This window comes from Caretta caretta, chromosome 26, assembly GCF_965140235.1.
Source record: "Caretta caretta isolate rCarCar2 chromosome 26, rCarCar1.hap1, whole genome shotgun sequence".
NCBI classification, from domain to species: Eukaryota; Metazoa; Chordata; order Testudines; family Cheloniidae; genus Caretta; species Caretta caretta.
Window position 1 is genome coordinate 14,130,534 of NC_134231.1, and position 26,876 is coordinate 14,157,409.

Genomic DNA, 26,876 nt, shown 5'->3' on the forward strand with positions numbered 1-26,876 from the left:
GTGACTCTGTGTGTGGACGGTTTGAAGCTGACTCGGCTCCGTCCGGTTTGCGTTGTAACCTCCGGCAGGAGCAAAGCAGGGTAAACCGTGAGCGGTTGCATTGCTCCAGCCCCTGTGGGATGGGGGCACCATAGCAGGAGGGGGTGGATAGTAACTCGGGGGGGGGTTCTACCAAGGGGCAGTGGGACCCCAGGGGGATACGCCCTAGAGAAGGGGAAGAGGAGAAGGAGACGCATAGAGCAGGGAAAGAAAAAAAAAGCAAGGAAAAGAAACGCCCGCTGGGAGATGCAGCCCAACAGCTGCCCTGTCCCGGGTCCAGGCTGCCGCCCCCGCAAGTTCCCCCCACCCCATCCCCTTCTTTGTTCCTGGTGGCCTGGACGTTTCGGATCAGTGCCGGTGCCAGGAGCAGCCTCGGAGCCAGATCGCTGACCTGCTGCATGTGGGGATCTTCCATTGGGCCCCCATTAGCTTCCTCCTGAGCCCCCCGTCCCGGGGAAACTCCCCCCACTGCTCTCCCATGCACACCCTGCCCATTGGCCCTGTTTGAGCCCCCTGACCTGGAGGGACAAAAGGCCCCCTAGCCCCCTGCTCCCCCCTGCCCTGGGGAAAGCCCCTCACTGTCCCCCATGAGTCCCTGGCCCTGGGGAAAACCCCTCACTGCTCCCCCATTTGCCCCCTGCCTGGAGGGACCCCCCATTGCTCCCTGGTGGTGTCCTCCTCCCCGGAGGAACCCCCTATCCTGGATGAGTCAGGGAAGAGCCTTTCCCGGTTTCCATGACGCTCAGTTGAGGTTGATATTTTGTTGGGTTGTTTTGTACGGAAATCCCCAGCGAGACACAAGGCCCCCATAGTCCGCGTCACCAGGGGAACGACCTCGGGCCCAGCCGGGCAGAAGGCGCCTGGGAGCAGAGCAATGGCTGCATTGTTGGCTCCCTTTGTTCCTGCGCGGAAGCTGGTGGGACTTCACTCGACCCCCTGCGCCCAATATAGCAGCCCCCGGGCCTGGGCTTCCTGAGTCCCGGGACCCCCGTGCAACCTCTCGCAGGGTCCCCAAACGTTACAATGCCTGGGGTCCGCTCAACAGGGCCGGGAGAGGTGCCCTCCCCCCCCGGCATGTGGGAGAAGCTAGAGATGCTGTGCCTCATTTCATCGGGGAGCTGGCTAGGGAAGGGGAGGAGGAGGGCAGGGGACCCGGCAGCCTGACGGTGCCAAGGAATTGATCAGGCCTCTCCCAAGGGGGGAATCCGTTCCCATTAATGTAAGTAGCTGGGGGCTAGGGAATTGCCATCACTCACAGCGGGAATGTGCCCCCGAGCACAGAGCAGGGCAGAGTCGTCCCCAGCCATCTCCCCTTCAGATCAGGTTCTCATGGCTCAGATGGGTTCACACTTGGATCTGATCGCTCTGCGTCCCGGCCAGCCCCAAGTCATGAGTCAGGTGGCAAAACAATCCGGGGATTGGCTCAAAACACATGCAATTTTTTAAAAATAATCACGAAGTGTCAGGGTCTTTCTATTGGCCGTTGGGTTACGTGCCTGTCGGGGTCAAACTTTCCTCTGCAATCCGGAGAGCTAGGAGCTTCTTTTAAAAAAGGAAAGCTGAGATTCCCACGTGACCACCTGACTCCAGGAGCTGGGGCTTTAAGAGAGTGAAACTGGCCATCACATCAGGCAGGCAGGAGCACTGCCTCCTAGAGGGACAAGGGGATATTGAAGAGTTTCCCCAGCCCTCGCTGGGATTCTTCCACCGCAACCTGCCCGGGCAGAGGTGGACGAATGCTTTCCAACCCTCACAGCCATGTTTCTCCCCATTTCACAGATTTCCAGGCCAGCAGGGACCGCTGAGATCACACAGTTTGAGCTCCTGCATAACTCAGGCCGGAGACCCTCCCCGGTGGCTGCTGCATCCGACTCACTAACTCTTGGATGAGGGAGAGCGGATCTTTTAGAAAGAGACCTCCAGCCTTGATACAAGCTCTGGGTCTGAATAATGGGGCCAGGCCTTCCTGGGGCCGTGCCTCTCCTCACGGCTCAGAATCCGAGCCAGAGAAACCGAGACTCCTGCAGATGGGAAGGCACCCCCAGGGGGACATGGGGCACCCCCCCACACACTAGCACAGCATTGACTTTGTCGTCTGGTAACCCACCCCTGATCGACAAGCTCCAGTCAGAGCCTTGTGTTTCCCCAGCAAGGCCGGTTCCAGCCCCTCGCCCGGGAACTTGTCCCCTCGCCCAAGGGGGAGTCAGCACTGTTAAGCTTTCTTCGGGCTCCAGCTAGATTTCCTCCACTTTGGCAAAGGCTGGTGTCTCGGGTGAGACCCACTGCGTCTCGCCAGGACATGGCCCCCACTCCTCCCCAGCAGGGACCCCTCACTGTCTGCCCTACAGCCTTCTCCAGGCTGAACTGGGGCCCCAGGGATGCTGGAGCAATTTGTATCATGGGGGTGCTGACAGCCACTGAACCGCACTGTAAACCCTGCATATGATGGAAACCACTTCAAGCCAGGGGGTGCTGCGGCCCGACTCCCCCACACCCCTAGTCCCAGCACCTAGGCCAGGACCCCACCCAGGCCTCCAACCCAACAGAGATCCACTGATCACTGCCCTGGGTTTCTGGGGTTTTAGACAGCTGTGTCTTCAAGTCCTCACCCTCCTGGCTGCTATCCACACAGACCCACCCACCCCTGCGCACTCACCATCCTGCACATACATCCACCCCTGCGCCGGCTCCTCGCCCCGTGTCTGCGGAAGGCCGGTGACCCTCCCCGGCCGGGGTGAAGCGGGTTTGGGTTGGGGGGCAGCCCCAGGGCCGGGAGGGGTGGCATATGGAGAGAAGAGAAGGGGGAGTGTCGCTTTAAGCCGCTCCCGGACACTCCCTTCCTCCCAGCCGGCCCTCGCCCTCCCCCGCAGCCCCGTCCCCGGCGAGCGGCTGGTGCGGGACGGAGGGTCCCGGGATCAGCCTCAGCCCCGGGGAAGGAGACGCGGCGCTGGGGCAGAGCAGAGAGCGGGCTGGGCTCGGCCCGGGGCAATCCCAGCCGGCGCGGAGCCGAGAAGGGGAAGCCGAGCCCCCGCCAGCAGGGCGCGGACCGGTTCCCAGCGCCGCCCGCGGGCGCAGGGCGCTTTGGCGAGCCGGGCGCTGGGGGCGCGGAGCCGGGGACGGCGCATGGGGGGCTCCGGCCGGCCCCAGGCTCGGGGAAGGGTAGCGAGCGGAGCGGGACCCTGCCCACGGGAGCGCCCCGGGGGAGCCCGGCTGCAGCCTCGGGACCAGGTGAGTGAGAGAGGGGAGGGCAGCGGGGCGAGGGGGGAGGCCGCATGCCCAGCCACCCTCCAACCCCCTCCCCGCCCCGCCAGAGCGATATCCCCTGCGCCCCGCCTACGACCCTCCCTCCATAGGCTGCTCCCTATCTCTCGCTGCATGTCTGTACAGCGCCTGGCACAGCCCTTCGCTCACTCCGGCCTACAACAGGACAGTCTGTCAGGACATGTAGTAAGTGAGAGTAAAGCCATCCCCACTGGCCACAAGCCCCCAGCCGGAGACTCGCTCTGTTAGGTAATGACCACACACCCACACGTCCTTTGTTCCTAAATGCAGCTGTGTCTGGGTGGAGCCTCACCGCCCTTTCCAGGGGGGTTCAGGACTTCAGTTTTGGAAGCTGGGTCCGCCTGCAGCACCAGGAACTGGGGGTGCTGGAACTGGGGGTGCAGCCACGCCCCCTGGCTTGAAGTGGTTTTCATCCTATACAGAGTTTACAATTTGGTTCAATGGCTCTCAGCATCCCCACTCTACAAATTGTTCCAGCCCCCCTACCCCTACTACCAGGCTGAAGGGCCTTCCCCACCACCCACAGGGCAGCACCGTCCCATCACTGTGTGGGGGCCCCGGGGCCTGCACTGACTCAGAGGGGAGAGCCCCCCCGCTATGGATTGTTCCTAATGAGTCACCCGTGCCCCCTAGCCCGGCACTGTGGTCAGTGCCAACTCAGAGGGCAGAGTGCTCCCTGGGCGTGGGGGACCAGCTCCCATTCCTGGACTAACATAGCCCAGCCCCGCTGCGTCTGGGATGCCTGGCACATCCCTCGGCCCACGCTGCAGCGTGGGGTGGTGAGGCATGGCAGGAGCCGGGTACGCAGGCCTGGGGGGCGGGATGCAGGAATTGGGGCTGTCCCGGGATGACAAGCCAGCTTCCTGCCCAATTCCAAGCTTGGGGGTTCTTTCCTGTCAAAAGGGGGCAGAAAGCAAGGCCAGTCGTGGAGGTCTCCCAGCCTTGGAGCGGAGAGCAGCCTTGGACTGGGGTGTCCCCAGCTCGGGAAAAGTGTCCTGGAGTTTGCAGAGGCGGGTGGCAGCGGGGGGGGGGCCCTCATGTAATGTGGCACCTCAGCTAGTTACACCCTGTTTCCCCCTCCCCCCCCCCCGCACCAAGCTGGGGATGCTGGACGCAGGGTGTCCTGTGTGCCGGGCTGGGGAGCCTCCTGTGCCCTGCTGCAGTGGCAGCTGCCCCGGTGGGCCGGTGTCACGGACCTGGCATCTCCCAGGCCTGGCTGTCGAGTGTCACGTCACTGGAGCTCAGGAGTGGCCCCTGGACGCTCCCCGGCCGAGCAGGGCTCCCAGCTGGGTCTCTCTGTGCCGTCTCCCACGCAGGAGGCCAGGCTGTAGCTGCAGAGATGTCGGTGTCCCGGATCCCGGTGCCCACGCGGAGGCTCCAGGCAGCAGGGATTCCAGCTCCCCGGCCCAGAGGCTGCGCTCGCTGCAGGCTTGGCAGATAAAGCTGCCGAGACTGGGAGCTTCGAGGGCCCCCCGTTGCGGATCAGGGCCGTCTGCCGTGCAAACCAGGCCCGGTGCGGGAGGCGCATGGAGGCTGGAGAAGCGCCTCTGCCCGGCAAACACCCCATGGAGCCGCAGCGCCGCCCGGAGCTCAGGCGAGAGACGACGGCGCCCCCCGCCTTGGCACCGGGGGTGCTGCTGCTCCTGGGGCTAATGCTGCCCGCCAGTGCCCGTCCTGTGCCCACCCCGGTGGATGAGAGCGGGGAGGTTGTGGTGAGTCCCACACAGCCATGCGTACGGGGCTGGGAGGGGAACCCCTGATCTGTCCTCTTGACAAGGTTCACTGGGCCTCTGCTTCCTTCCCCAACCTCCAGCTACCCGAGCGGCTGGGGGGGAAAGGGGTGTGGGGGCCAGGATCTCTCGCAGCACTCCCACCCTGCCCCCACAGCTCTGCTGGTGCGCCTCAGTCCCGACCCGCAGCCCCCTGTTGTCCCAGCCCTGGGCACGCCACTTCGGTGTGGACGCGATGTGCGGACAAATGGGCATTGCTGTCTCGAGTCAAGGTTCGAACCCGGGCCGGGAAGGGGGTGGGGCCTTTGCTCTCCCCAGGGAGTTGGTCACTGAGGGGAGAAGTTTCTGGGGTGCCCAGCTGGGCCGGTCGGTGTCTCGGGCGGGGCACCAGGGCCAGTGGCACCGAGAAGCCGAGCGGGCCGGGTGCTTGTGATGGTGTCACTCTCCCGTCTGTGTGTGTGCCCCTTGCCAGGCCTGGCTGACGCAGTACGGCTACCTCCCCCCCGCCGATCCCGTCACCGGCCAGCTCCAGACTTGGGAAGCCGTGACCAGCGCCATCCGCGTGATGCAGCGTTTCGCCGGCGTCCCCGAGACTGGGATCCCAGGTATGCAGAGCCTGCATCCGCCTGCAGCCCCCAGCGCCCCTCCGGCGTCCCCGCCTGTAGCCCCCAGCCCTGTCCCCGCCTGCAGCCCCCAGCGCCCCTCCGTCGTCCCCGCCTGCAGCCCCCCAGCGCCCCTCCGTCGTCCCCGCCTGCAGCCCCCCAGCGCCCCTCCGTCGTCCCCGCCTGCAGCCCCCCAGCGCCCCTCCGTCGTCCCCGCCTGCAGCCCTGCAGACGCCCATCACCTGTGACAACCTGCAGTGTTCCAGCCAGCCGGCAGCCCCAGCCCAACCATCACCCCGACTACACCCTGCCTTGGCCCCCACCTGCAGCACCTGGACCCCCATTTTCCCTCTACAGGCTCCCCTCCTGGTTCTCTCATATCCATCTTCTCGTCTCCACCAGCCTCGCCTGCATCTGCCAACCTGCTCCCGTCTGCCTGGCAACCCCTCTGCATCAGCCCATCTTGCCCCCAGCGGCTACCTGCCCCACTCTGTTAAGGGAACCTCCAAATTCTGTCTGTCTGGTCCGGGATCCACCTCTCAGCTGGGAGACTCTGGCTCCTTTAACCCTCCCCTGCCACGCTGCCCTGTCGGCCCAGACGCTGCCCATGGGCCCCCTGGATAGGATTCATTGCTGGGCCCCCTGCCTGGAGGTTGAGGGAAAGCAGCAGGCTCGCCAGGACCCCTGTGATCAATCTCGTGAGCCAGCCAGTGCCCCCCTTCACGCCAGCCCAGGCCTCTGCCATAGCTACAGGGCGATCCTTCAGGGGCACTGAGGGCCCAGGCGGGTGCAGAGCGGGCTCTCCCCTAAGGCTGTTCTCCAAGAGGCAGTCTGCCTGCAGGGCTCGCTTCGCCCCCAGCTGAGAACTGACAGCTCTGTGCACTGCTGCGCTCTGACCTGCCGGCCGGTGATGTGCCTGTGTTTCCCGCCGCCTTGCCCAGACGATGCCACGCTGGCCCTGATCCGGACACCGCGCTGCTCGCTGCCCGACGTGCTCCCGGGAAAGTTGCTCGAGAGGAAGAATGGGAGGCAGTGGCGGAAGAGGAGGAAAAGTCGGGGCAGGCGGAGCGCAGGCCTGGCTTGGACCAAGAGGAACATCTCCTGGAAGTAGGTACCGACCCGCCCTGGCGGCCATCAGATCCCTGCTCCCCAGCTGGCCTGGGATGTGTGGCCAACACAGACCCGCCAGGGCACCTTGGAGCAAACCTCATGGCTAGTCACCCAGGGCATTCCAGTGCCACTGCGTCTCGTGGGGTGTAACTCGGCCAGGCTGCTCAGAGACACGCTCAGCGAAGTGTGTTAATCAGGGATTGGCTAAATAAACCCCTCTGGCTCTCCTAGCCCTAATCCAGCGCTGTCCAAACTCTCACACTCCAGTAATGAAATTAACAAGGGCTCCAAAAGGCTGAGCTACTGAACGGGGTTTTTAAACCTGCCCCTAACACAACACCCACCCCCAGACACCCCACAGCCAGAGGAAAAGTGGACAGGTAGGAAGTAACAGATCTCCAAAAAGCAGTGGCTAGAGAATGGGGAAGGGGGCATGGACAAAATGTGTATAAATCAACCAGGCTGAGTGGTGTTCTTGGGAGTTAAAGGAAATTGGCTAATCAATCCGTTGCATTCGCTAGCAATTAGTGTTGGGGAAGTTGGAAATGGAGAGGTGGGGGGTACAAGCCAGCTGGAACAAAGCAAACCTGGGGGCCGAGTCCTCTGAAAGGGGTAGGAACATCATCTGGCAGGTACAGAGACCGTCAGCTCTTTGGTGCAGGGGCTGCCTTGGCTTTTAGCTCTGTGTTTGAGCAGCGCCTGGCACAGGGGGGTCAGGTGATGCTGAAGTGGGAGCTGGGGGAGCCGGGAGCCGACGCAAAGGGTCTCGGAGAGGTTAGACACGCAGGCAGGAGATGACAACCAGCACAGTATCGCACGGAGACGTGCAGAGAGGCCTGCCCAGCAGTGCCCGTGGACGCGCTGAGTGGAAAACCAAGGGCTTTGATCCGCAAGAATCCACGCTGGTTTGCCCACAAGGCCCTGGGCTTTCCCTGTTAAATGCCAGAGACCCGAATGGACCCAGGAAAATGGAGACAGTGACACCAGGGCCTTCGCCCATATTAGGGGGTGCAAAACTGCCGGGTCTCAGAGCCGCTAGCTCGCCCCCGGTGCACGGGCTGCTTCGGGTTCACCCTGGTGCAGCCCCCCCACCCCTCCCCCCCGTGACAGGTCCCCCCTCGCTCTCGCCACCTCGCTCGCGTGGATTGTTGCTGCAGGAAGCAGAGGCACCTGCTGGGCTGCACTTTCGCCCCACGCCCGAGCAATGGGGCACCGGCGGAGCTGCGGGGGGGGCGGGAGCCGAGGATGCGGCTGGCAGGGGATGCGGGTCAGGAGTGAGGGGCACTGGCGGAGCCTGGGGGGGGTGGGGAACCCAGGGCTGGGCTGGCAGGGGCTGTGGGTTGGGATTGAGGGGCGCTGGCAGAGCTGGGAGGTGGGGAGCCTGGGGTTGGGATATCAGGGGCTGTGGGGCAGAGTGAGGGGCACGGATGGCTCACCCCCAGCTGGTTTGTGGCCGTGTCTGTTTCCTGACCGTGGGGCTGGCCCCGGTCCCCCTGGGCCCCTCTCTTGGCGCTCCGCCTGGCAGGGTGAAGACGTACCCGCGGGAGGCGCGGCTCAGCCGGGAGACCATCCGCGCGCTCACGCACTACGCGCTGAAGGTGTGGAGCGAGGCCGCCCCGCTCACCTTCCACGAGGTGGGTGGATCCGGCGCCGACGTCTCGGTGGAGTTCCTGCACCTGGACCACCGGGACGGCTACCCCTTCGACGGGCCTGGGGGCATGGTGGCCCACGCCTTCTTCCCCGGGGACCCCCAGCGCGCCGGCCACGTGCACTTCGACAGCGACGAGGACTGGACCTTCCGCTCGCCAGGTGGGCCCCGGGACAGGAAGGGGGCGCCCCGTCTGGGCAGGGCCTGCCCGCCTCTCCCCCCCATTAGTGCCAGGCTCCTCACTCCCCCCCCGTCCCCCTTGCAGATGACTACGGGACGGATCTCTTTGCTGTGGCCGTGCACGAGTTTGGTCACAGCCTGGGCCTGGCGCACTCGCCCTCCACGCGCTCCATCATGCGCCCGTATTACCAGGGCCCGGTGGGGGACCCGCTGCAGTACCAGCTACAGGCCGATGACCGTGCGGACATCCAGAGGCTCTACGGTATGGCCCGGCGGGGCGGGACTGGGGTGGGAGCCCTCTCTGCGCGGCCCTAATGCCAGGCTGCGTCTCCAGGACGGTCTCCAAGCCAGAAGCCCAGGTTTTGTGCCCAGCTGTTGCAAACAGGCCTCTGACAGGGGACTAGCACTGGGGGGGTGGCCGATCCGGCAGGTCTGTGTCCCATGCACCGAGTGAGCCAGTGCTCAGCGTCAGCCAGCCAGCGCTGGATGAGCTGAACTCGGAGCTCGTTTTTGGGGTGCACTGCCGTCTCCCAGGAGAGCAAGCAGTGTGGATAAAGCAGCTGTCGGGGTGGGGCTCAGAGCGGCTGCTGCCCGGCGAGGCTGCACTGACCCGCAGCTCGTTGTGTGGGGCTGAGAACTAGCTCGGTGCAGGATGCGGTGGCTGGGCTGTGGGGAGGCTGATGGCCACGTCCTCTCACCCCGCATCCAGGAAGCCCTGTCCTGCATTCCACAGAGAAGCCGGAGGCATCGTCGCTGCTCCCGGACCCGCCGTCCCTGCCCCACGACTTCCCTGCCTTGAGGTGAGCCGAGACCATCCCTTTTCCCTCCCCACCCTGCACTCAGACCCACGGAGCATCACTGCCCCCTCACGCGAGTGTGGGCCTGGCCCGGCTGGGATCCCAGGGGTCAGCTAGCAGCTCCCGCTATCCCCGGCGGGTTCCGTGGGGTATCCAGTTCATTCAGAACCGGGGAACCCCTGGTTCTAGGCCTGTGTGCTGAGCGGCCCCTGGGCGAATCTAGAGCCAGGTGAATGAGCAGCACACTGGCAAATGAAAGTCGGTGACAACACGTGCCGCAGACACCTAGCAGGGTCCTGTGTTAACAGCATCCACTTGGGAAAGAGACCTGGGCACCCATCTCAGAGGGGTTCAGAGAGGGGTGAGGAAAACTCTTTCACATAGCGTGACGAGCCCGTGGAACTCCTTGCCACAAGATGTCAGTGAGGCCAAGAACTCCGCCGGAATCCAGCAGAGACTGGGTATTTCTGTGGATAAACTGGACTCTCCAGAGTTATCACAGTTAAGGATTATAATGTTTTTGGAAGGTCTCATAAACCTGCCCATCTCTAACGACTGGAGACCTAAAGTAGGGGACAGATTGTCCCCACCTGCGACTGCGGGATTCCTACACCTCAGGACACAGGGCGAGATGGACCTTGGATCTGACCCGTCTGGCAAACCTAGGCCCCCGTGGGGTTTGCAGTTGGGCTGTCAGGTGGCAGTGGGGCTAGCGAGGTGCAGAGCACATGCGGGGCCCCGTGGGGGGACCGGACGCAGGTACAACCTCAGCCCCAGCCTCTCTGCCAGGCTGGGGGTATTTCCGCGGCTCTGCCTGCGGGCAGAGGTTCCCGGGCCCTGTGGGAGGGCCGGAGGGGAGCCGACCGCCTGCCGCTGACGCGCTCCCCACTGCCGTGGCAGGTCGGAGAAGGAGTTCCCGGATCGCTGCTCCTCCAGCATCGACGCCGTCGCCCAGATCCGCGGGGAAACCTTCTTTTTCAAAGGTCTGTCCCTGCGCGTGGGGGGTCGGCCCACTGAACTCCGTGGGGGGACCAGCCAGCTCCCTCTGCCCCACACGCGGGGGGACGGGGACGCTGGTATTATGGTGTAGTGGGGTGACCCCGGCGCCGGTGGGACCAGCTGCCTCTTCGCCCTGTGGTGGGGGGCAGCTCCCCAAGGGAAAGCCGTGGGTCAGGCCTGTAAGGGCACGACCTCCGGCAGGGAGCATGCTCCCATGCCAGGGGGGTGGCGCTGCCGGGGGTGGGATGTGGATGGGGTGCTGTGGGGAGGGCATCCCGGCGAGCGAGGGGAGAGACAGTGTGGGGGTTCCCTTGTGCCCCTGCCCTCCTCCCCTCACCCGCCCGTGCTGCCAGACCCGCCTCCTCCCTGCCCCAGCTGCCCCTTCCCTCCCTGTTCTCTCGGCGGCCCCCAGCCCTCGCCCCGTGGGGCCCCCGGCCTGGCTGCTGTGCCAATAGCCCCATCCGCCTGGCAGCCCTGGGCCGCCTCCGTGCCCCGGGCCTTCCCCAGCTCCCAGCAGGCAGGAAAAGGCCCCTTGTCCCTCCGTTCCAGGGCGCAGCCCCTCCTCCTCGTGCCCCTGGCTTGGGAGAGGCTTTTCCCGAGGGGCAGGGGGGCTGAGTCTGCCCCTGGCCGAGGGGCTCTGCTCAGAGCCACCCCAGCAGCCCTGCAGCTGCCCCCATGCAACACCCGGGCGCGAGGGGCTGCACCAGCTTCACCTCTGGGTGCTGGCCATGCCTGGCCAAACCATGCCCGGCGCGGGGCCCATCTCCCCCCCGGGCCTCTCAGCGCTGCACTGCCAGGGGCTTTCCTCGAATGGGGGCCCCGGCTGTGGCATCCGCTCTCCCTGGCCTGATGCCGCTGGGCACAGGGGGCAGCCGCTAACCTCCTGTCTCCCCCCGCCCCGAGCCAGGTCAGTACTTCTGGCGTCTGACCCACGAGCGACACCTCACCTCCCTGCGCCCCGCCCTGAGCGCGGCTTTCTGGCGAGGCCTGCCCCGCAGCCTGGGCAAAGTGGACGCCGTTTACGAGAGGCACACGGACCATCGGATCCTCTTCTTCAGCGGTGAGAGCCGGGGGCACGGGGCAGCAAAGTGACGGGCACCGCAGGGCCAGCCGGGGCATGGCGAGGAGCCGTCCTGCGCCCTGGGGGTGGAACGCACCCTCGTTCTGCCCAGCCACCCCCCAGCAGCCCACACCGGGCACCCTTGGGTGGGGCTGCAGGACAATCACAAACGATCCCCCTGCATCTCATCATCTCCTGGGGGTCGGAGCTGAGCGGAGAGGCCTCGGCAAGGGAATGGGGCCGGTCCCCCAGCTGTCTCCTGTGCCCTGTCTGCTTCCTTCAGCACCAGGCTGCCTGGCGTTCGCTCACCGCCCCCCCTCTCCCCCAGGGCCCCTCTACTGGGTGTTTCGGGACAACGGCGTGGAGGAGGGCTACCCGCGCCCCGTCACGGACTTCGGCCTGCCCCAGGGGGGAGTGGATGCCGCCTTCTCGCGGCCGCACGATCAGAAAACCTACTTCTTCAAGGGTGGGCTGCAGTGGTCCTACGACGAGGCCCTGGGGCGCATGGACGAGGGGTCCCCCACCCACACCGTGCTCGAGGGGCAGCTCCCCACCCCTGTGGACAACATGCTGAGTGGGAGTGATGGTGAGTCGCCCCCCTTGCTCCCACCCCCTGCCTCGTGGTGATTCAGCCTCTCAGTTCCTGCGTGTTAAAGGGGACCCCCCCTGTGTCCCATGGAGACTCCCCAACCTGTCACTCTGCCCCCCCCGGGTAAAGGATACACCCCTGGGCCCTATAGAGACTCCCTGCTCTGTGTCTCCAGCCCCCAGTCCCTGCGTGTTACAGGGGACCCCTTGTGCCCTGCCCTGTCCCTCAGCCCCTCTCCCCCACCCTTTAGCGGTTCGCAGAGCCCTGACGCCCTCGTGACGCCTGTCTCCCCGCAGGAGAGGTCTACGCCTTCAAGGGCAGGCAGTACTGGAAGCTGGAGTGGCACAGTCTCAAGCTGGAGAAGGGCTACCCTCGCTCCATTGCCAGGGACTGGCTGGGCTGCACTGGGGAGCTCTCCCCGCCGCTGAGCGCCCCCACCGGGCCCCCCACGGGAGCCAAGCTGCAGCCGGACTGGCGGGGCCCCCCGCTGGAGGTGGAGCGCTGCGTGTGCCCCAGCTCGGCCCCCCGGGCCGCGCTCGCCTGGCCACTGGCCGCCCTGCTGCTGCTGCGGGGCCTCGGCTAGGCTGGCAGCCGGGGCCATCCCCGGCCTGCGGACTAACCCTGGAGGCAGCAGGCCAGGCCAGGGCGCTGCTGGGGAACCCTGGGGGTGGGGGGCGCGCCCCCGAAGGTCGGCGCTGCAGGCCGGGTTCCGGTGCAGGGGATCTACAGGGGTCCGAGGCCTGGGCAGCGCGAATACCCGCGAGTCAGGGCGTGCCCAGGGGCGGCCCGCGGCGCTCTGTCTGCGGGCAGTGGCATGGGACGGGTCCCCGGGTGAACGGCCCGCTAACCGCCCGCGGGGGTAGAGCCGGGGCGGGAGCACAGGCCACCTCCAGTCGCTCGGAGAAAGTGCTTGTCCCTCTCCCCCGACGGCCTTCAGCCCCCCATGGCCGGGCGGGCGGGCGCCCAGGTGGCCCAGCTGGGCCCGCGCCAGCCAGGGCCTGGCCTCAGCACCTTGGCCAGGGCCTGTCAGCTGCACCCAGTGCAGCGGGGCCGAGTGATGGGCCCTCCGTGATCCACTGACGATGATGCCAGCTCCTGCCACGGGGCACCAGCTCTCCATCGCCCTGACTTCACCCTCCATTACCCCAGCTCTCTGTCCCCATCTCCCTGACCCCCCCCGAGCTCCCATTGCCCCAGCTCCCCCCCTCCACGCCCCATCTTGCCTCAGGTGCCCCCGGCCCTGACACGGGGGGCAGGAATGGAGGGAGGCGGGGGGGGGGGATGCCCTACTCCAGCTTAGCTTGCAGAGCAGGAAGCTAAATTATACACCAGGTGCCCGGGGGCCTGGGCCTGCCCCACACCCTGCCAGCCTCTGTGCTCTGGTGGTGGTGCTCAGCGCCCAGGGGCTGTGTGTCCCCGGCAGCGAGAGAAAGTCCCTGCCCCATGAGCACTGCTAGCCCCCCCGCCCTCCCCTCCCGCTTCCTCCGGGGCCTTCTCCGAGTCCCGTGAAGCCGCTGGCCCCCCTGCGGCACTGTGCAAACAGCCCCAATGTGCCCAAATGACCCAGGAGCCCTGAGCAGCCGCTACTGCCTGCCCCAGGATGGGACCCAGTCCTTCACCCTCCTGTCCAGAGGGGACTTCCTCCCTCTGGCCCTCCCGTGGGGTGGCAGGGTCGAAGGGGCCCCGGGGACTGCACCCTACTAGGGCAGAGCCTGTATCTGCTCAGTGCTTCTCTTGCCCAGCCCGAGCCCTGCTGGGCCAGAGCATTCGCACCCCCGGCCATGTCCCCGGGGCTGCCCTCCGGCCTGGGGGCAGAGGTGAGGCTGGGCACAGGAGCGTGAGGCCCAGAGCGGGAGCAGCCGAGAGCCAGCACTCCTGTTAGAACCATGCCAATGGCTTGGGGGCCATCTCCGGCCGGGGTCCCTGGCCCCATAGCAAGCCCCCCGCCCCCTTTGAAGCATCAGAGAGAGTTCAGAGACAGGCCCCCAGGCTGCAAGGGGCTGGTCTAGAGCAGAGAGCCCTATGGCCTCCGGGTGCCGGCTGCAGCCTCCCACAGCAACCGAATGTCGCTGGACTCTGCTAAACCCTGCCCTGCCTTCCCCATGAGCTCCCCAGTGCCCATCCCCTCTCTCCGGCCCCTCTGCCTTAGCCCGCATCTGCTGAGCGGCCGTGGCCTCCCGCAGTCCTCCCCTCGCAGGATCTCTCCGGCATCCGGCGGCCAAACCCCGCTCAAGCTCCGGAGCTCCTTCTGCATCAGTGCCTGGGAGACGCCCTCTGTTCCCTCGCTGGGGGGCCCCTCGCTCCCCACGTCCCTCCCCATGGGCGGCTGTTGTCCCTCAGGCCTGGACTGGCGTGCATGCTCCCTGCGGCCAGGAGCTGCCGGGGCTGAGGGGGGAAATGGCACCATGCCCCGTTCTGGTCCTTGCCCTTCCAAATCTCTCGCTCGCCCCCCCCACGGCCGCCCCGCTCAAGGGAAGGAGGCGAGAGGAGGCAGAAGGGGCCCGTGCGGGTCCTTTAATGAGATGCCTGGTGGCTACAGAGCGGAGGGCAGGCCCGTAGATGAAGCAGCGCCGGGCGGCCTGGGGCAGGCTCCGGGTTCACTTCCAGCTTGCGAAGAACTGCTTGAAGAGAGGACTCTCACGGCCCTGGGGCAGGATCTCCACCTGCAGCAGAGAGAGGGATGGATGCCGGTGAGGCAGGGCGAGCCCTGTGCTCCTAGCATGAGGTGGGGGGCACGGTGGGGTCCCAGAGATTCCCCCTATGCATAGGAGGAGAGATCTGCCTTGGGGTGAAGGGCCCTGGGCACCACCTCTGTGCTCTCTGTGGGGGGAAGCCAGGCCGGGGTGGAGAGCCTGGCCCAAAGATGCCCTGATTTTATAGGGACAGTCCCGATATTCAGGGCTTTTTCTGATATAGGCACCTATTCCCCCCCACACACACACACACTCTGTCCTGATTTTTCACACTTGCTGTCTGGTCACCCTACTGGCAGGGAGCCCCCCATCACCTCCCCATTTCCCTCCCGCCCCCCAGGAGCCCGCCGGGGCCCAGCGCTCACTCACCTGAGTCTTCGGGGAGTATTTCATACGGGAGATGAAATCCTCAGCCACTTTCAGGGCTGCCTCCCGTTCCTGCTGGTTGGCTTTGCGACCTGGGAGGGAGGCAGGGAAGGGTCAGGGCAGCTGATCCCCCACACAGAGGGGACAAGTCTGGGGGGACAGGGCTGCGTGCTCCGCTGAGCACCTCTGGCACTGGGGGAGGTGCCCAGGGTCCGGTGCTAACCCTGGGCAGAGTGACCGTGGGGCAGACACAGATGGCAGGGAGCCGGAAGGGCCTGGGATGGAGAAGAACGGGCCAGCTGGGAAGGAGCTCCTGGGGGAGGGAGCAGGGCCGGCAGGGTCCCTGTGTGCAGATCACCCTGGCTCCTTTGCTGGGGACTCAGCCGAGGGCCTCATACTGCAGCTGGGCTGCTCAGCTGGAGCAGGAAGCCCAAGTGGGCGGAGGGAAACGCCCATGCAGGCAGGGGGCAGGGGAAGGGGACAGGGTGGCCGGGCAGTGAGAACGCAGCCGCGGTGCCCCCATCCGTGGCCCCCGTGCCGGGCTGTGAGCTCTGGCCAGCACGGGGATCAGCCCCGCCAGCCACGGGGGCAGAGCTCGGGGCACAGAGAGAGCGGGAAATGCCCTTGTGTGGCCGTTCCCGCAGTGCACCGGGCTGCCGCATGGCCCTATGCCGGGAGCGCCCGCCGAGAGCCGAAAGCTACGCAGTGATGCCCGAGACAGCGACCCGCCTGATGGGCCGGTGCCATGGCTGAATCGCGAGAACGGCCGCCGTTTTCCAGAGCAGCTAGGCCCAGATCCTGAACGGCATCCCAGCGCCTACCTCCCATTGACTTCAGTGAGATAGGTGCCTAAATCCCTTGGGGGATCTAGGCTAGTGGGGGGCGGGGGGAGCTACACGTGGCTCCGTACCCGCTCCACATGTTTAGGCTGACTGGAAACCCAGACCCCTTGGAAGGCAGCTCCAGATGGGACCCCAAGGAGGCTTCGGAAAGCCTGGGCTGTTGGCGGTGGGCGCGGGCCACACCTCGGAGGGGAAGGTGGCAGAGGGGCTACGCTGGCTCTGGGCGAGGGCTCAGTGGGCAGCTAATGGGCAGGACAGGAAGGGCGAGTGGCAGGGAAATCCCAGCCCAAGCCTTCCTAGAGACAGGGGAACCCGCAAGAAACTGACTCGTGAGGGGTTCGGCCAGCTGGCTCTCTGCGGGTGGGCCGGGACGGCTGGGTAAGTTCACGCAGTGGCATCCGTGCTCTGCCCTGCAGGCAGCTGGGAGCTCCCCTGCCTGGTGCCAGCTGCCACAATACATGAAAGCCAGCTGGGTGTGCCCTGAAAGCTGCTTGGTGCAGGGGTGTCCTGCAACGGGGAAGGGGGGCGGGGTGAGCGGGAGGGGAGGTGGGCCTGCGGGCTAGGGGGTGGGAGTGGGGTGAACGAGAGGGGAGGTGGGCCTGCGGGCTAGGGGGTGGGAGTGGGGCTGGGTGTGGGGTGAGCGGGAGGGGAGGTGGGGCTGGGGGCTAGGGGGGTGGGAGTGGAGGGTGGGGCGAATCGGAGGAAAGGTGGGGCTGGGAGCATGGCAGGTGGGAAGGGGGGTGGGAGTGGGGTGAACGGGAGGGGAGGTGGGCCTGCGGGCTAGGGGGGTGGAAGTGGGGCTGGGGGTAGGGTGAACGGGAGGGGAGGTGGGGCTGAGGACTAGGGGGGTGAGAGTGGGGCTGGGGGTGGGGTGAGTGGGAGGGGAGGTGGGGCTGGGGGCTAGGGGGGTGAGAGTGGAGGGTGGGCGAATCAGAGGAAAGGTGGGGCTGGGAGCATGGCAGGTGGGAAGGGGGGTGGGAATGGGGCTGGGTGTGGGATGAACGGGAGGGGAGGTGGGGCTGGGGGCATGGCGGGTGGGAAGGGGGTGGGGTGAATCAGAGGGGAGGTGGGGCTGGGGGCATGGCGGGTGGGAAGGGGGCTGGGGGTGGGTTGAACGGGAGGGGAGGTGGGGCTGGGGCCTAGAGGGGTGGGAGTGGAGGGTGGGGCGAATCGGAGGAAAGGTGGGGCTGGGGGCATGGCAGGTGGGAAGGGGGGTGGGGTGAATCAGAGGGGAGGTGGGGCTGGGGGCATGGCGGGTGGGAAGGGGGCTGGGGGTGGGTTGAACGGGAGGGGAGGTGGGGCTGGGGCCTAGAGGGGTGGGAGTGGAGGGTGGGGCGAATCGGAGGAAAGGTGGGGCTGGGGGCATGGCAGGTGGGAAGGGGGGTGGGGTGAATCAGAGGGGAGGTGAGGCTGGGGGCACGGCGCATGGGAAGGGGCTGGGGCTGGGTGTGGGGTGAACGGGAGGGGAGGTGGGGCTGGGGGCACCCCCCACAGGAGGCTCGCTGGTACCGCCCGGGCCCTGGGCCGCGTGTCTCTGCCCCCCCGCAGAGGGGCCGGCCATGCCCGGTACCTTTCCACACGTAGATCTTGCCGCACTGGCCGTTGTCCAGGACGAAGCAGTCGTCGGTGCAGAGCAGGCCCTGGCTGAAGGGGCTGCTCCCGGACATCTTGGTTAGGTTCATCTTCCCCGTCGCGTCCGACACCTGCCGGGGCCAAGGAGAGGTGGATCCCTTCAGCGCCTTTCCCCCTACGCTGCCGAACCCACCCCGGGGAGCCCAGCCCCTCACTCAGCCCTGTTCCCCAGCTGCCCCACAACCCCCCCAGCCTGCAGCCCCCTCAGCCTGCAGCCCCAGCCCTGCTCCCCAGCGCCCCGCTGCGCCCAGGCCGTGGTGGGGGGCTCTGCCCGTGGTGGGGCAGGAGCTCCGGAGATGGGGTGGGGAGCCCTTGCCTTATAGAGAGCAGCCGCCCCTGCGTTCTTCTGATCTGCCGTGACGTCCTCCTCGGGGCTGCCCTGCCTCAGAGCAGGCTTGGGACCCAGCACCTGGGGAAAGGGGAAATCTGTCAGAGCCAGCGCCGCCCCGGTGTTTTCCCCAGGAGTTGAAATGGGGGGCAGGGCGTTCAAATGCACAGGGCGGGGGTCAGGGCCGATGAGACCGTGAGGGTGAAGGTGGGCTGTGTGGCACCACGGTAAAAACTGAAAAATGTTTCATGACCATTTGATTTGTGTGATGATTGAAAAATCAAATAAAAGCCGGCTCCTCAAGCCTCCGATGAAGCACGACGTCTACATCCTTCTTGGTTTCTTGTTATAATTTTGCACAATTCCGTTAATGAACTTCTTGAATGCACTGTGTCCATCTCTGGTGGCTTCTCGTGTGTCGGGTACTTCCAGTCCTTCCACTGATACGCTTGTTAGTTCATTCCCAGGATCAGGCACAAGGCGACGTCTTTCAGAGCACAAAATGCTAGTCGATGATGAAACAGGACGCTCGACTGTCGCTGTTGTGACTGGCAGGAGCAAGAGATGAATTCCTGCTTCTCTCAGCCCAGGAAACAGAGCACAATGATCGGGTCGAGCCACTTGTGATGGTAGAAAAGAAGTTGAAGTCAAATCTTCATTCATTCGTCGTGTGATATTCCACTGTGTGTTCGAATTCTCTGTTCTGCCCTGAGCACACGGCAGCCCCAGGGCTGGTAGAGCCTCACTCCACTCAACTGTCCGTGTTTTATAAGACAGGGATCTGTAAAAGCTACGGAGAGGGTGAGTAGAATCTCGAAGTCGCTGTTGTCGATTTTTAAGAATCAAGTCTGTGTACTCTTTACAGTTGTCTTAACAAACACTTCTTGTCCTCTTCACTTAAGGATTCAATATAAATGCCTTCATTACTCAACTTCCGGACTGAAGTCTTTGCTTCTTCCAGGACTTTTCCAATGGGTAGCTCTCTGGTTGATCCAAATGTAGCTTCTCTTGCTGGACAAAGATCTACGACTGTTGTAGCAGATGCCTGGATGGCATTGTTTAATGACCCAAGTGGTTTCAACAGTAGACTTACAAGAGAGAGAATGGCGATAGTCTTCTGTGAATTTAGTAGCAAAAGTAATCCACCAGCCTCACTACTTAGATCCATCCCATTTTGGAAGATACTTTCCAACGCCAGTAATAATGGCTGGAGTAATTTTAAGACAACAGCCAAGGATCACTCATGAGAAAGCCAGCGGGTTTTCCCAGGTTGGACTAATTTGAACTTCAGTCCCAGTGTATCTTCTATATTGTCCAAGATATTCAGTCTTTTTGGACTCTTGCTGAAAAAAGAATATAATGAAGACATTAAATTTATAGCTTTTTAAATGTCTTTTGAAGAGTCTGGAGCTCGTCCTAGCGCTGGTTGGAGTAGATGGCCTCTGCAGTGTGTATAGGAGAGACCAGGGTTACGCTTTTCTCTGAGCAAAGCTTGTGCTCCACCATGTCTTCCAGAGACGTTTGCAGTTCCATCAAACGCACAAGCAGCCATCTGTTTGGGGTCCAGTTGACAAGCATTTAACTCTTCTAAGATGTGGGTTGTCACAGATGCAGCCAATCTGTCTTCTATCACTTGAACATCTAGAAATGCATCTACTGGCCTACCGCTGACCTCAAGATAACGTACACAATGACTTAATACTTGATGCCCATTTGCATCGGTGCATTCATCAGCCAGGTATGCAATTTTTTTGAATGTGGTGAGAGAGGTCTTCACTTTTTCAGCTGTTGAGTCTTTCACTGTTGCACCACACGCGTCTAGCCAGTCCGTTGAGTTTCTTGCAGAAAGGCAGTGAGCATTTGCTGGTCTTGGTTGGACCTGGGGTTCAACTGCAGGATGAACACGTGACAATGCACTTAACATTGTCACTCCAGTTTGCAGTGTGCGGCATCTCTTGCTTAATAGACAGTAGGATGCCGCAGCCATGTTTGTCTGCATGAACTGTATTGTGTCTCCAGCGTTCTTAACAGCCCCATTAACGCTCACCGGTGTTGTCCTTGGTGGAGACCCAGTGGAGACTCAGAGTTCAGAGGTGCTTTCACACGAGTTCACCTCCCAGGTGGGGGGCAAGAAGGCGCCTCGCTCGTTCCTTCAGCTACTCACTGCTCGCTCTGGCCACCGTTGTTCGTTGTGACACCGTTCACTCCATCGCTCTGTTGCCAATGGCCCTGCGCCGTCACCTTCGGCTGCCACCTCCACTGTGACCTCTGCGAGTGGGTCTCTTGAGGTTCCACTGGCTCTCCGTGATTTCAGCCGAGCTCTCAGTGGGGAACCTCGCTGCGAGTGCAGACTGGGCCGTCTCTGCCACAGAAACATTGTCCCACAGCCGGTCTGAGCACTTCGACCTGATTCTCAGTGATTTCAGCTGCAGTGGTCACTTAACAGAACAAAAGACTCTCTATGGAGCCTACTCAGCTCTGTCTTTAAACAGTGGAGAGGGGCAGGTCAAATCATACTTGTGACTCAGACAGACCATCAAGCAAAACACCTGCCCCCACCCTCTCTCTCGATGCCCTCAGTCAGCACAGGCCAAGTACGGTTCTACTTTACTCAGACAATAAGAACAACAACATTTCATCTCCCCCCCACATTCAAGTGATTTGTAAACCAACCCCAGCCAAAATCTATCACTTGGGCAACACAGCTCTGTTTGCTGGATACCTAGGTAGATGAGGTGTGACTGTAAATACAATCTGGTCCTGAAGCCTTTCCCCCCACCCCATCACGAGCTGTCAGGGAGAGCTCATTTCGACTTTGCTCACAAATCATCATTTGAAATTATTAGGTGGGCCCTGCAATTATGTACAGTGCAATTATGAAGGCACTGATATGGTCATAAAAACAACAGCTGTACAAGGAAGCTCGTCCATGTTCCTACTTTTCTAATCTGTGATACTTTTTCAGATACACGTCTTTTATCATACACTGGATATGCTTTTAAAGTGTGTATTAATGTTTCAATTTCAATTCACATTTCCAGACAATCACTAAACTGGCAACACTGCATGTAACTAGTTCACAAAACTAGGGGGGAGTGGTGTTAGGGAAATTCAGGGGGGGTAAACACCTCCATAGTGGGGGTGAAGGGAAATCCCTGGCTGCCACCACATGTCTCCAGCCCACTCCCTCTGCCCCCAAGCTGGGCTTCACCCGGTGACCTGCCCCCCAAACCCCGGCTTCATCCCCTGCCCCCTCCCCAATCCGAGCCCTCCCTGGATCTGCCCTGGCAGGACCAGAGCAACAACAGTCCCGCTTCCAGCCCTTCATGGCCAGACCTGGATCATCTCGGGCGGCTCCTCCCCGTCGGACACGATCTCCACCCGGGCCTTGCCCTGCCGCTCGCTGTCCCGGATGGCCAGCGCCAGGTCCCGGGCCTTGTTGCGCTCCAGGATGTTGGATGTCTCACCGCACCACGTGTAGATGGTCTGACAGGAGAGAGGGGCACGCCTGGAAATCCACCTGCCCGCCAGCACCCCGGCCTACCTACCTCACCCCCCGCCTGCCAACCTCCCTGCCTACCCACCTCGCAATGCCAATGCCGTCACCTGCCAGCGCCTCTGCCCGCCTGCCCCATGCGCACCCAGCCCCCCACACCGGCCAGTCCTGGGGCTAATGCACCCGCTACGCGCCCTGGCTGATTCCCTCCACCTCCAGGTGCCAATGCACCCTCCACTCACCCTGGCCGATTCCCCTCCGCCCCTGGGTGCTAATGCACCCACCACCCACCCTGGCCAATTCCCCTCCACCCCCAGGTGCTAATGCACCCACCACCCACCCTGGCCAATTCCCCTCCACCCCCGGGTGCTAATGCACCCACCACCCACCCTGGCCAATTCCCCTCCACCCCCGGGTGCTAATGCACCCACCACCCACCCTGGCCAATTCCCCTCCACCCCCGGGTGCTAATGCACCCACCACCCACCCTGGCCAATTCCCCTCCACCCCCGGGTGCTAATGCACCCTCCACTAACCCTGGCCAATTCCCCTCCACCCCCGGGTGCTAATGCAGCCACCACCCGCCCTGGCCAATACACCCGGCTGTGAATACAGACATATGCCTCCATTCACAGCCAGGCCTGTGTCTGCCCAGGCCCCTGCCCCCGGCGTGGTCTTACGTCGTCCAGGTCCAGGATGAAGCAGTCCCCGGTGTTGTAGCTGGCCCAGCTCAGCTCCCGCTCGGTGGCCCGGATGTTTTTCTTGCCCTTCACTTGGTAGAGTTTGCGGATGGGCCCGGAGCTCCGGCTGGACTGGGTTTTGTGAAAGGCGGACTCCACCCCACCCTCCTGAGGGGCAGAGACAGAGAGGGGCCCTGAGCAGCAGCCGGGCGGGGAGTACAGGGACTAGCTGGGGAGGTGGGGGGCAGATGGAGCAGGCCAGATTGCGGGGGTGAGGAGGGGAGGCAGGGGCTGACCCCTGGCAGAGCAGGTTGAGGGGTCGAGGTGGGGAAGTAGGGCAGGACTGGGGTGATGATGAGGGGGTCAGATGGGGCAGGCTGGGGTTGGGGGGTTCAGATGGGACAGGCTGGGGTTGGGGGGCAGTTGGGGGTGTGGGGGGGCAGTTGGGGGTGTGGGGCGGGCCCCTCCCCGGTACCTGGTACTTGATGCCGTGGGGGAAGTACTCCATGAAGACATCGGACTCGTTGCCCTGCACCTCGCGGTGCTGGACGGGCCGCTCGCCCAGCAGGGTGTTGAGGTGGGTGGAGAGCACGGCGCAGGCCCCCTGCTCATCCCGCGTGGAGCTCTGGCCTGGGTGCGGTGGGGGAGGAAGAGCAACAGCTGAGCTGCTACCCAGCTGGCAGGGGCCCCGGGCACGGCGCCGAGGTTTGCCAGGGGTCCAGTTTTCAACCAGAACACCCTGTCGAAAAGGGACCCTGGCGGCTCTGGTCAGCACTGCCGACTGGGCTGTTAAAAGTCCGGTTGGCGAGGGGCTGGCAGGCTCCCTGCCTGACTCCACGCAGCTCCTGGGAAGCAGTGATATGTCCCTTGGCTCCTAGGCGGAGGGGCGGCCAGGGGGGCTCCGTGCACTGTCCCTGCCCTGAGCACCAGCTCCGCAGCTCCCACTGGCCGGGAACCGCAGCCAATGGAAGCTGCAGGGCTGGGGGCAGCACGCAGAGCCCCCTGGCCGCCCCTCCACCTAGGAGCCAGAGCGACATGTCGCTGCTTCCCGGGAGCCACCTGAGGTCAGCACTGCCCGGAGCCTGCATCCCGAACCTCCTCCCGCACCCCAACCCCCTGCCCAGCCTGGAGTCCCCTCCAGCACCCAAACTCCCTCCCAGAGTTTTCACCCCGCACCCCCTCGTCCACCCCAACCCCCTGCCCCAGCCTGGTGAAAATGAGGGAGCGAGTGAGGCTGGGTGAGAGCGAGCGATGGAGGGAGGGGGGATGGAGGGGGGGGAGGCGGAGCCTCAGAAGGGGCGGGGCCTCGGGGTGGGGCCGGGGTGTTCGGTTTTCTGCGATTAGAACATTGGCAGCCCTGCCGGTGCCCCTTGGCACCAGGGCTGGCTGCGCCGTGGGCTGGGAGCCCTCCAGGGTGGCCAGGGGGCCTGGGCTGATGTGCTCAGCAGGGAGCCTGAGGAGCCTGAAGTCCCCTCACCCCATAACGGGAGCCCCCGGGGGGGCAGGCACTGCCATGCCAGGGAGTGCGGCGAGGGCAGGGACCAGAGCCCGAGCACAGGGCCCCTCGCTTGGCCCAGGCTGGGCACTCACTCCCTTGCCAGCCCAGAAGGGCGGCGCCGGGCCCCGGCACCCTCGGCTGGGCCATGGCTCCAGCACCCCGCTTCTCCCCTCCAGGCTGCCTCACCCACAGGGCTGGCCAGGGGCCTGCGCCGCCATGCCGAGAGCCGGCCCTTACCGATCCAGATGTGCAGGTTGGCTTGCTCCTCCGGCCCGTTGTGCAGGACCAGGTAGGAGTCCCCCGAGTAGAAGACGCCCTTGGACTCTGCCGGGACCGGCACCGGCTTCATCTTCTCCACCCGCCAGATGTGCAGGCCAGGCTGGTTCACCGAGGCATCGAAGGGGGAGCCGCTGCCGGAGCGAAAAGGGGCTGGGGTGAATCCGGAAGGGGGGGCTTAGGGGGGTAGGGGCAGGATGGGGGGTAAATCCAGATTGGGATGGATACGGGGGAAGGGGATCGGGGTAACTCCAGGGTGTGGGGCAGGAGTTGGGGGTAAATCCAGGGGGTGGGGATGGGGGGACTCGGGGCGACTGGCTCGGTACCTTTTGGGGATCGCCGTGTACATGGTGTCAGGGCCCTGGGGAGAGAGAGGAGCTGGTTAGCATTAGGGCTGGGTGGACAGAGGACTGGGCACAGCCTGGCTCCCTGGCCAGGAGGTGCCGGTCACGACGTCGGGTGAGGGCTCCTGCCCCGTGGCGGGGCTGGGGGCTGTGGGCCCCTCCCGGCCTGCACACCGAGATGGTATCAGAACTGGTTTGGCTGCTGCTGAGTCATCCCCAGCCCGGCAGAGGAAGGAGGAGGTGGGGCTGGGCGTGTGGGTGCAGGGACCCCCACGTCGGGGTGGGCGCTGGCCCAGAGAAAGCAGCCCTCCCCCCCCCCCCCCAGTGCTGGCTCTGGCGAGGCAGGGCCGGGCGTGCTGGGTGTCATTCCCTGGGGGCTCTGACATCCTTCCACACGCCCACTCCCTGTTACTTCACAGCCCACTGCGGTCAATCATGTGTCGCGTTTCTCATCTGCCTCCCTGCCCGCCCCAGCCGCTGCCCAGCTCCGCTCCGAAGGCTTCTTCATCTCCCAGCTGTTTGCCATCCTGCCGAGGGGGGCCGGCTGCCAGCCCCAGAGTCGGCTCCCCACACCCGCTCTCACCAGCACCCCTGCCCCCTGGTGCCCTCTGCCGGGCCCAGCCCATCCCCGCCCGCCCATTGCACAGAAGCTTTGGCTCCCTGCTGAGCTGGACTCGAACCCGGGGCCCTTGGCTTTATGCCCGTCCCCGAGCTGCACAGCCCTGGAGCCAGTGGCTGTCTGCAGACACCCAAGGGCGCGGATGCCAGGCTCACCACGAAATCCCCACTCATCTGCTGCGGTGGTGCAGCCTGGCCCGCGATGCCAAGCGCTGCATTGCTGACCACGGGGCTGACCACGGGGCTGCCGAGCCCCAGAGCCCTGGCCGAGCCGCCCGCCTGGCGGTGCCCCCCTGGCAGTGGTGGAGCCTGCCCTCATTGCAAGCCAGGCCAACTGCCCCCAAACCCGGGCTTGCCCCCCCTTGTCGGTAGCCTCAGCACATGGTAGAGCTGTCCGGGGACCATCCCGTCCTGTCCCGTCCCCGCTATCACCGCCAGCCCTCCAGGATTATGTCATGGGATTAAACCTCCAGGAATATGGCCAACCCACACTGGCAACTGGAGTCCCTCCTGACTGGGACAAGGCCCAGCGGGGGACGCTCGCCCTGATCCTGCGTGGCCTGGGGGAGTTGGGCTCCAGTGCTGAGCTCCCTGTAAGTGACAGGACGGGACACACCCCGGAGAGGCGTCTGCCTGGCGATTCAGCGAACAAGCCAGGCTGCCAGGAAACACTTTCTCGTGCCTCTGCCCGGATAAGCCAGCCCTGATCCCCTGCCCCGCACACAGCACTGGGTGAGAGGAGTCCACCCCCTCACGCTCCGTTACTGCCTAACGAGGCCTGCGATAAACAGGAACAGGCAGCGGAGGAGCAAAGTTACTCACCGGACGACTCGTCAGCCTCTATGGCAAAACCTTTCGCTGCAGAGTTTAAAATCAGATTTCCTGGGAGGGGCCACCCCTCGCCCACACCCTGTTCCTCTCCGGCGCCTCGCTTCTCGGTGGCTGCAGGGGAGAAGGAGAATCCGGCACGGCTGGGCCAGGGACTCGTCCAACTCCTGACCTGCCCCCCAGCCCGCCAGGGCCCGCGCTGGGCGTAAGGAGACCAAGGGATTGGCAGCTCAAGGGGGCCTCCGTTCGCTTTTCATTATTGTTGTTTTCATAAGCACTTGCCTGGTTTGGTATTTTACTCGTTACATGCTTCAGCCCCGGCGGCGGGGCCCTGGGCAATTGCAGGCCCCCCACTTGCGACCCCCGCCCCAAACTGGTCCCGCGACCTCTCTGAGGGTCGCGACCCCCAAGTCAAGAAACGCATCTTTAGAAAGGGAGCTGTTGTACAATGTCGTGATTGGCGACTTTGCCGCGAGAAAGGGCTGGCGACATGGCTTGTAATGAAGGTTTAATTGTTATTTCTTTCCAGTGCTGTCCATTTCACTGACTGTGGACTGGTTAACAAGTTTATTCCTGTGTGTTGGGGAGGGGGGATATTCCTGCTCCAGGCCCTCAATGGGGTAATACCGCCCCTCTGCATCCTGCTATTCCGGTCCTGAGCCCCACCCCCAGCGTTGCCTCACTCCCGACCCACAGCCCCCTGCTACCCCAGCCCTGGGCCCCCCACAGCTCCGCCGGTGCCCCTCACTCCCGACCCGCAGCCCCCTGCTACCCCAGCCCTGGGCCCCCCACAGCTCCGCCGGTGCCCCTCACTCCCGACCCGCAGCCCCCTGCTACTCCAGCCCTGGGCCCCCCACAGCTCCGCCGGTGCCCCTCACTCCCGACCCGCAGCCCCCTGCTACCCCAGCCCTGGGCCCCCCACAGCTCCGCCGGTGCCCCTCACTCCCGACCCGCAGCCCCCTGCTACCCCAGCCCTGGGCCCCCCACAGCTCCGCCGGTGCCCCTCACTCCCGACCCGCAGCCCCCTGCTACCCCAGCCCTGGGCCCCCCACAGCTCCGCCGGTGCCCCTCACTCCCGACCCGCAGCCCCCTGCTACCCCAGCCCTGGGCCCCCCACAGCTCCGCCGGTGCCCCTCACTCCCGACCCGCAGCCCCCTGCTACCCCAGCCCTGGGCCCCCCACAGCTCCGCCGGTGCCCCTCACTCCCGACCCGCAGCCCCCTGCTACCCCAGCCCTGGG

At 64.4% G+C, this 26,876-nt stretch overlaps 2 protein-coding genes across 2 annotated transcripts; one reads left to right on the plus strand and one right to left on the minus strand.

Moving 5' to 3' along the window:
• The first annotated feature begins 2,506 nt into the window (after nt 1-2,506).
• LOC125626386 (matrix metalloproteinase-17-like) lies at nt 2,507-13,400 on the plus strand. The gene is made up of 11 exons (XM_048829287.2): nt 2,507-3,267; nt 4,638-5,033; nt 5,524-5,656; nt 6,595-6,760; nt 8,289-8,572; nt 8,677-8,853; nt 9,301-9,391; nt 10,289-10,371; nt 11,295-11,447; nt 11,776-12,033; nt 12,333-13,400. Exons 2-11 carry the CDS (start codon nt 4,848-4,850, stop codon nt 12,617-12,619), a joined length of 1,818 nt encoding a protein of 605 aa, XP_048685244.1. The 5' UTR covers nt 2,507-3,267; nt 4,638-4,847; the 3' UTR covers nt 12,620-13,400.
• Nucleotides 13,401-14,523: 1,123 nt separating this feature from the next.
• On the minus strand, nt 14,524-25,738 carry CAPG (capping actin protein, gelsolin like). Its single transcript, XM_048829362.2, has 10 exons — nt 25,632-25,738; nt 24,174-24,208; nt 23,809-23,981; nt 22,549-22,703; nt 22,074-22,241; nt 21,234-21,383; nt 17,886-17,978; nt 17,508-17,640; nt 15,099-15,187; nt 14,524-14,699 (listed from the first exon to the last, which is right to left on the minus strand). Exons 2-10 carry the CDS (start codon nt 24,194-24,196, stop codon nt 14,634-14,636), a joined length of 1,050 nt encoding a protein of 349 aa, XP_048685319.1. The 5' UTR covers nt 24,197-24,208; nt 25,632-25,738; the 3' UTR covers nt 14,524-14,633.
• Between the last annotated feature and the right edge of the window lie 1,138 nt (nt 25,739-26,876).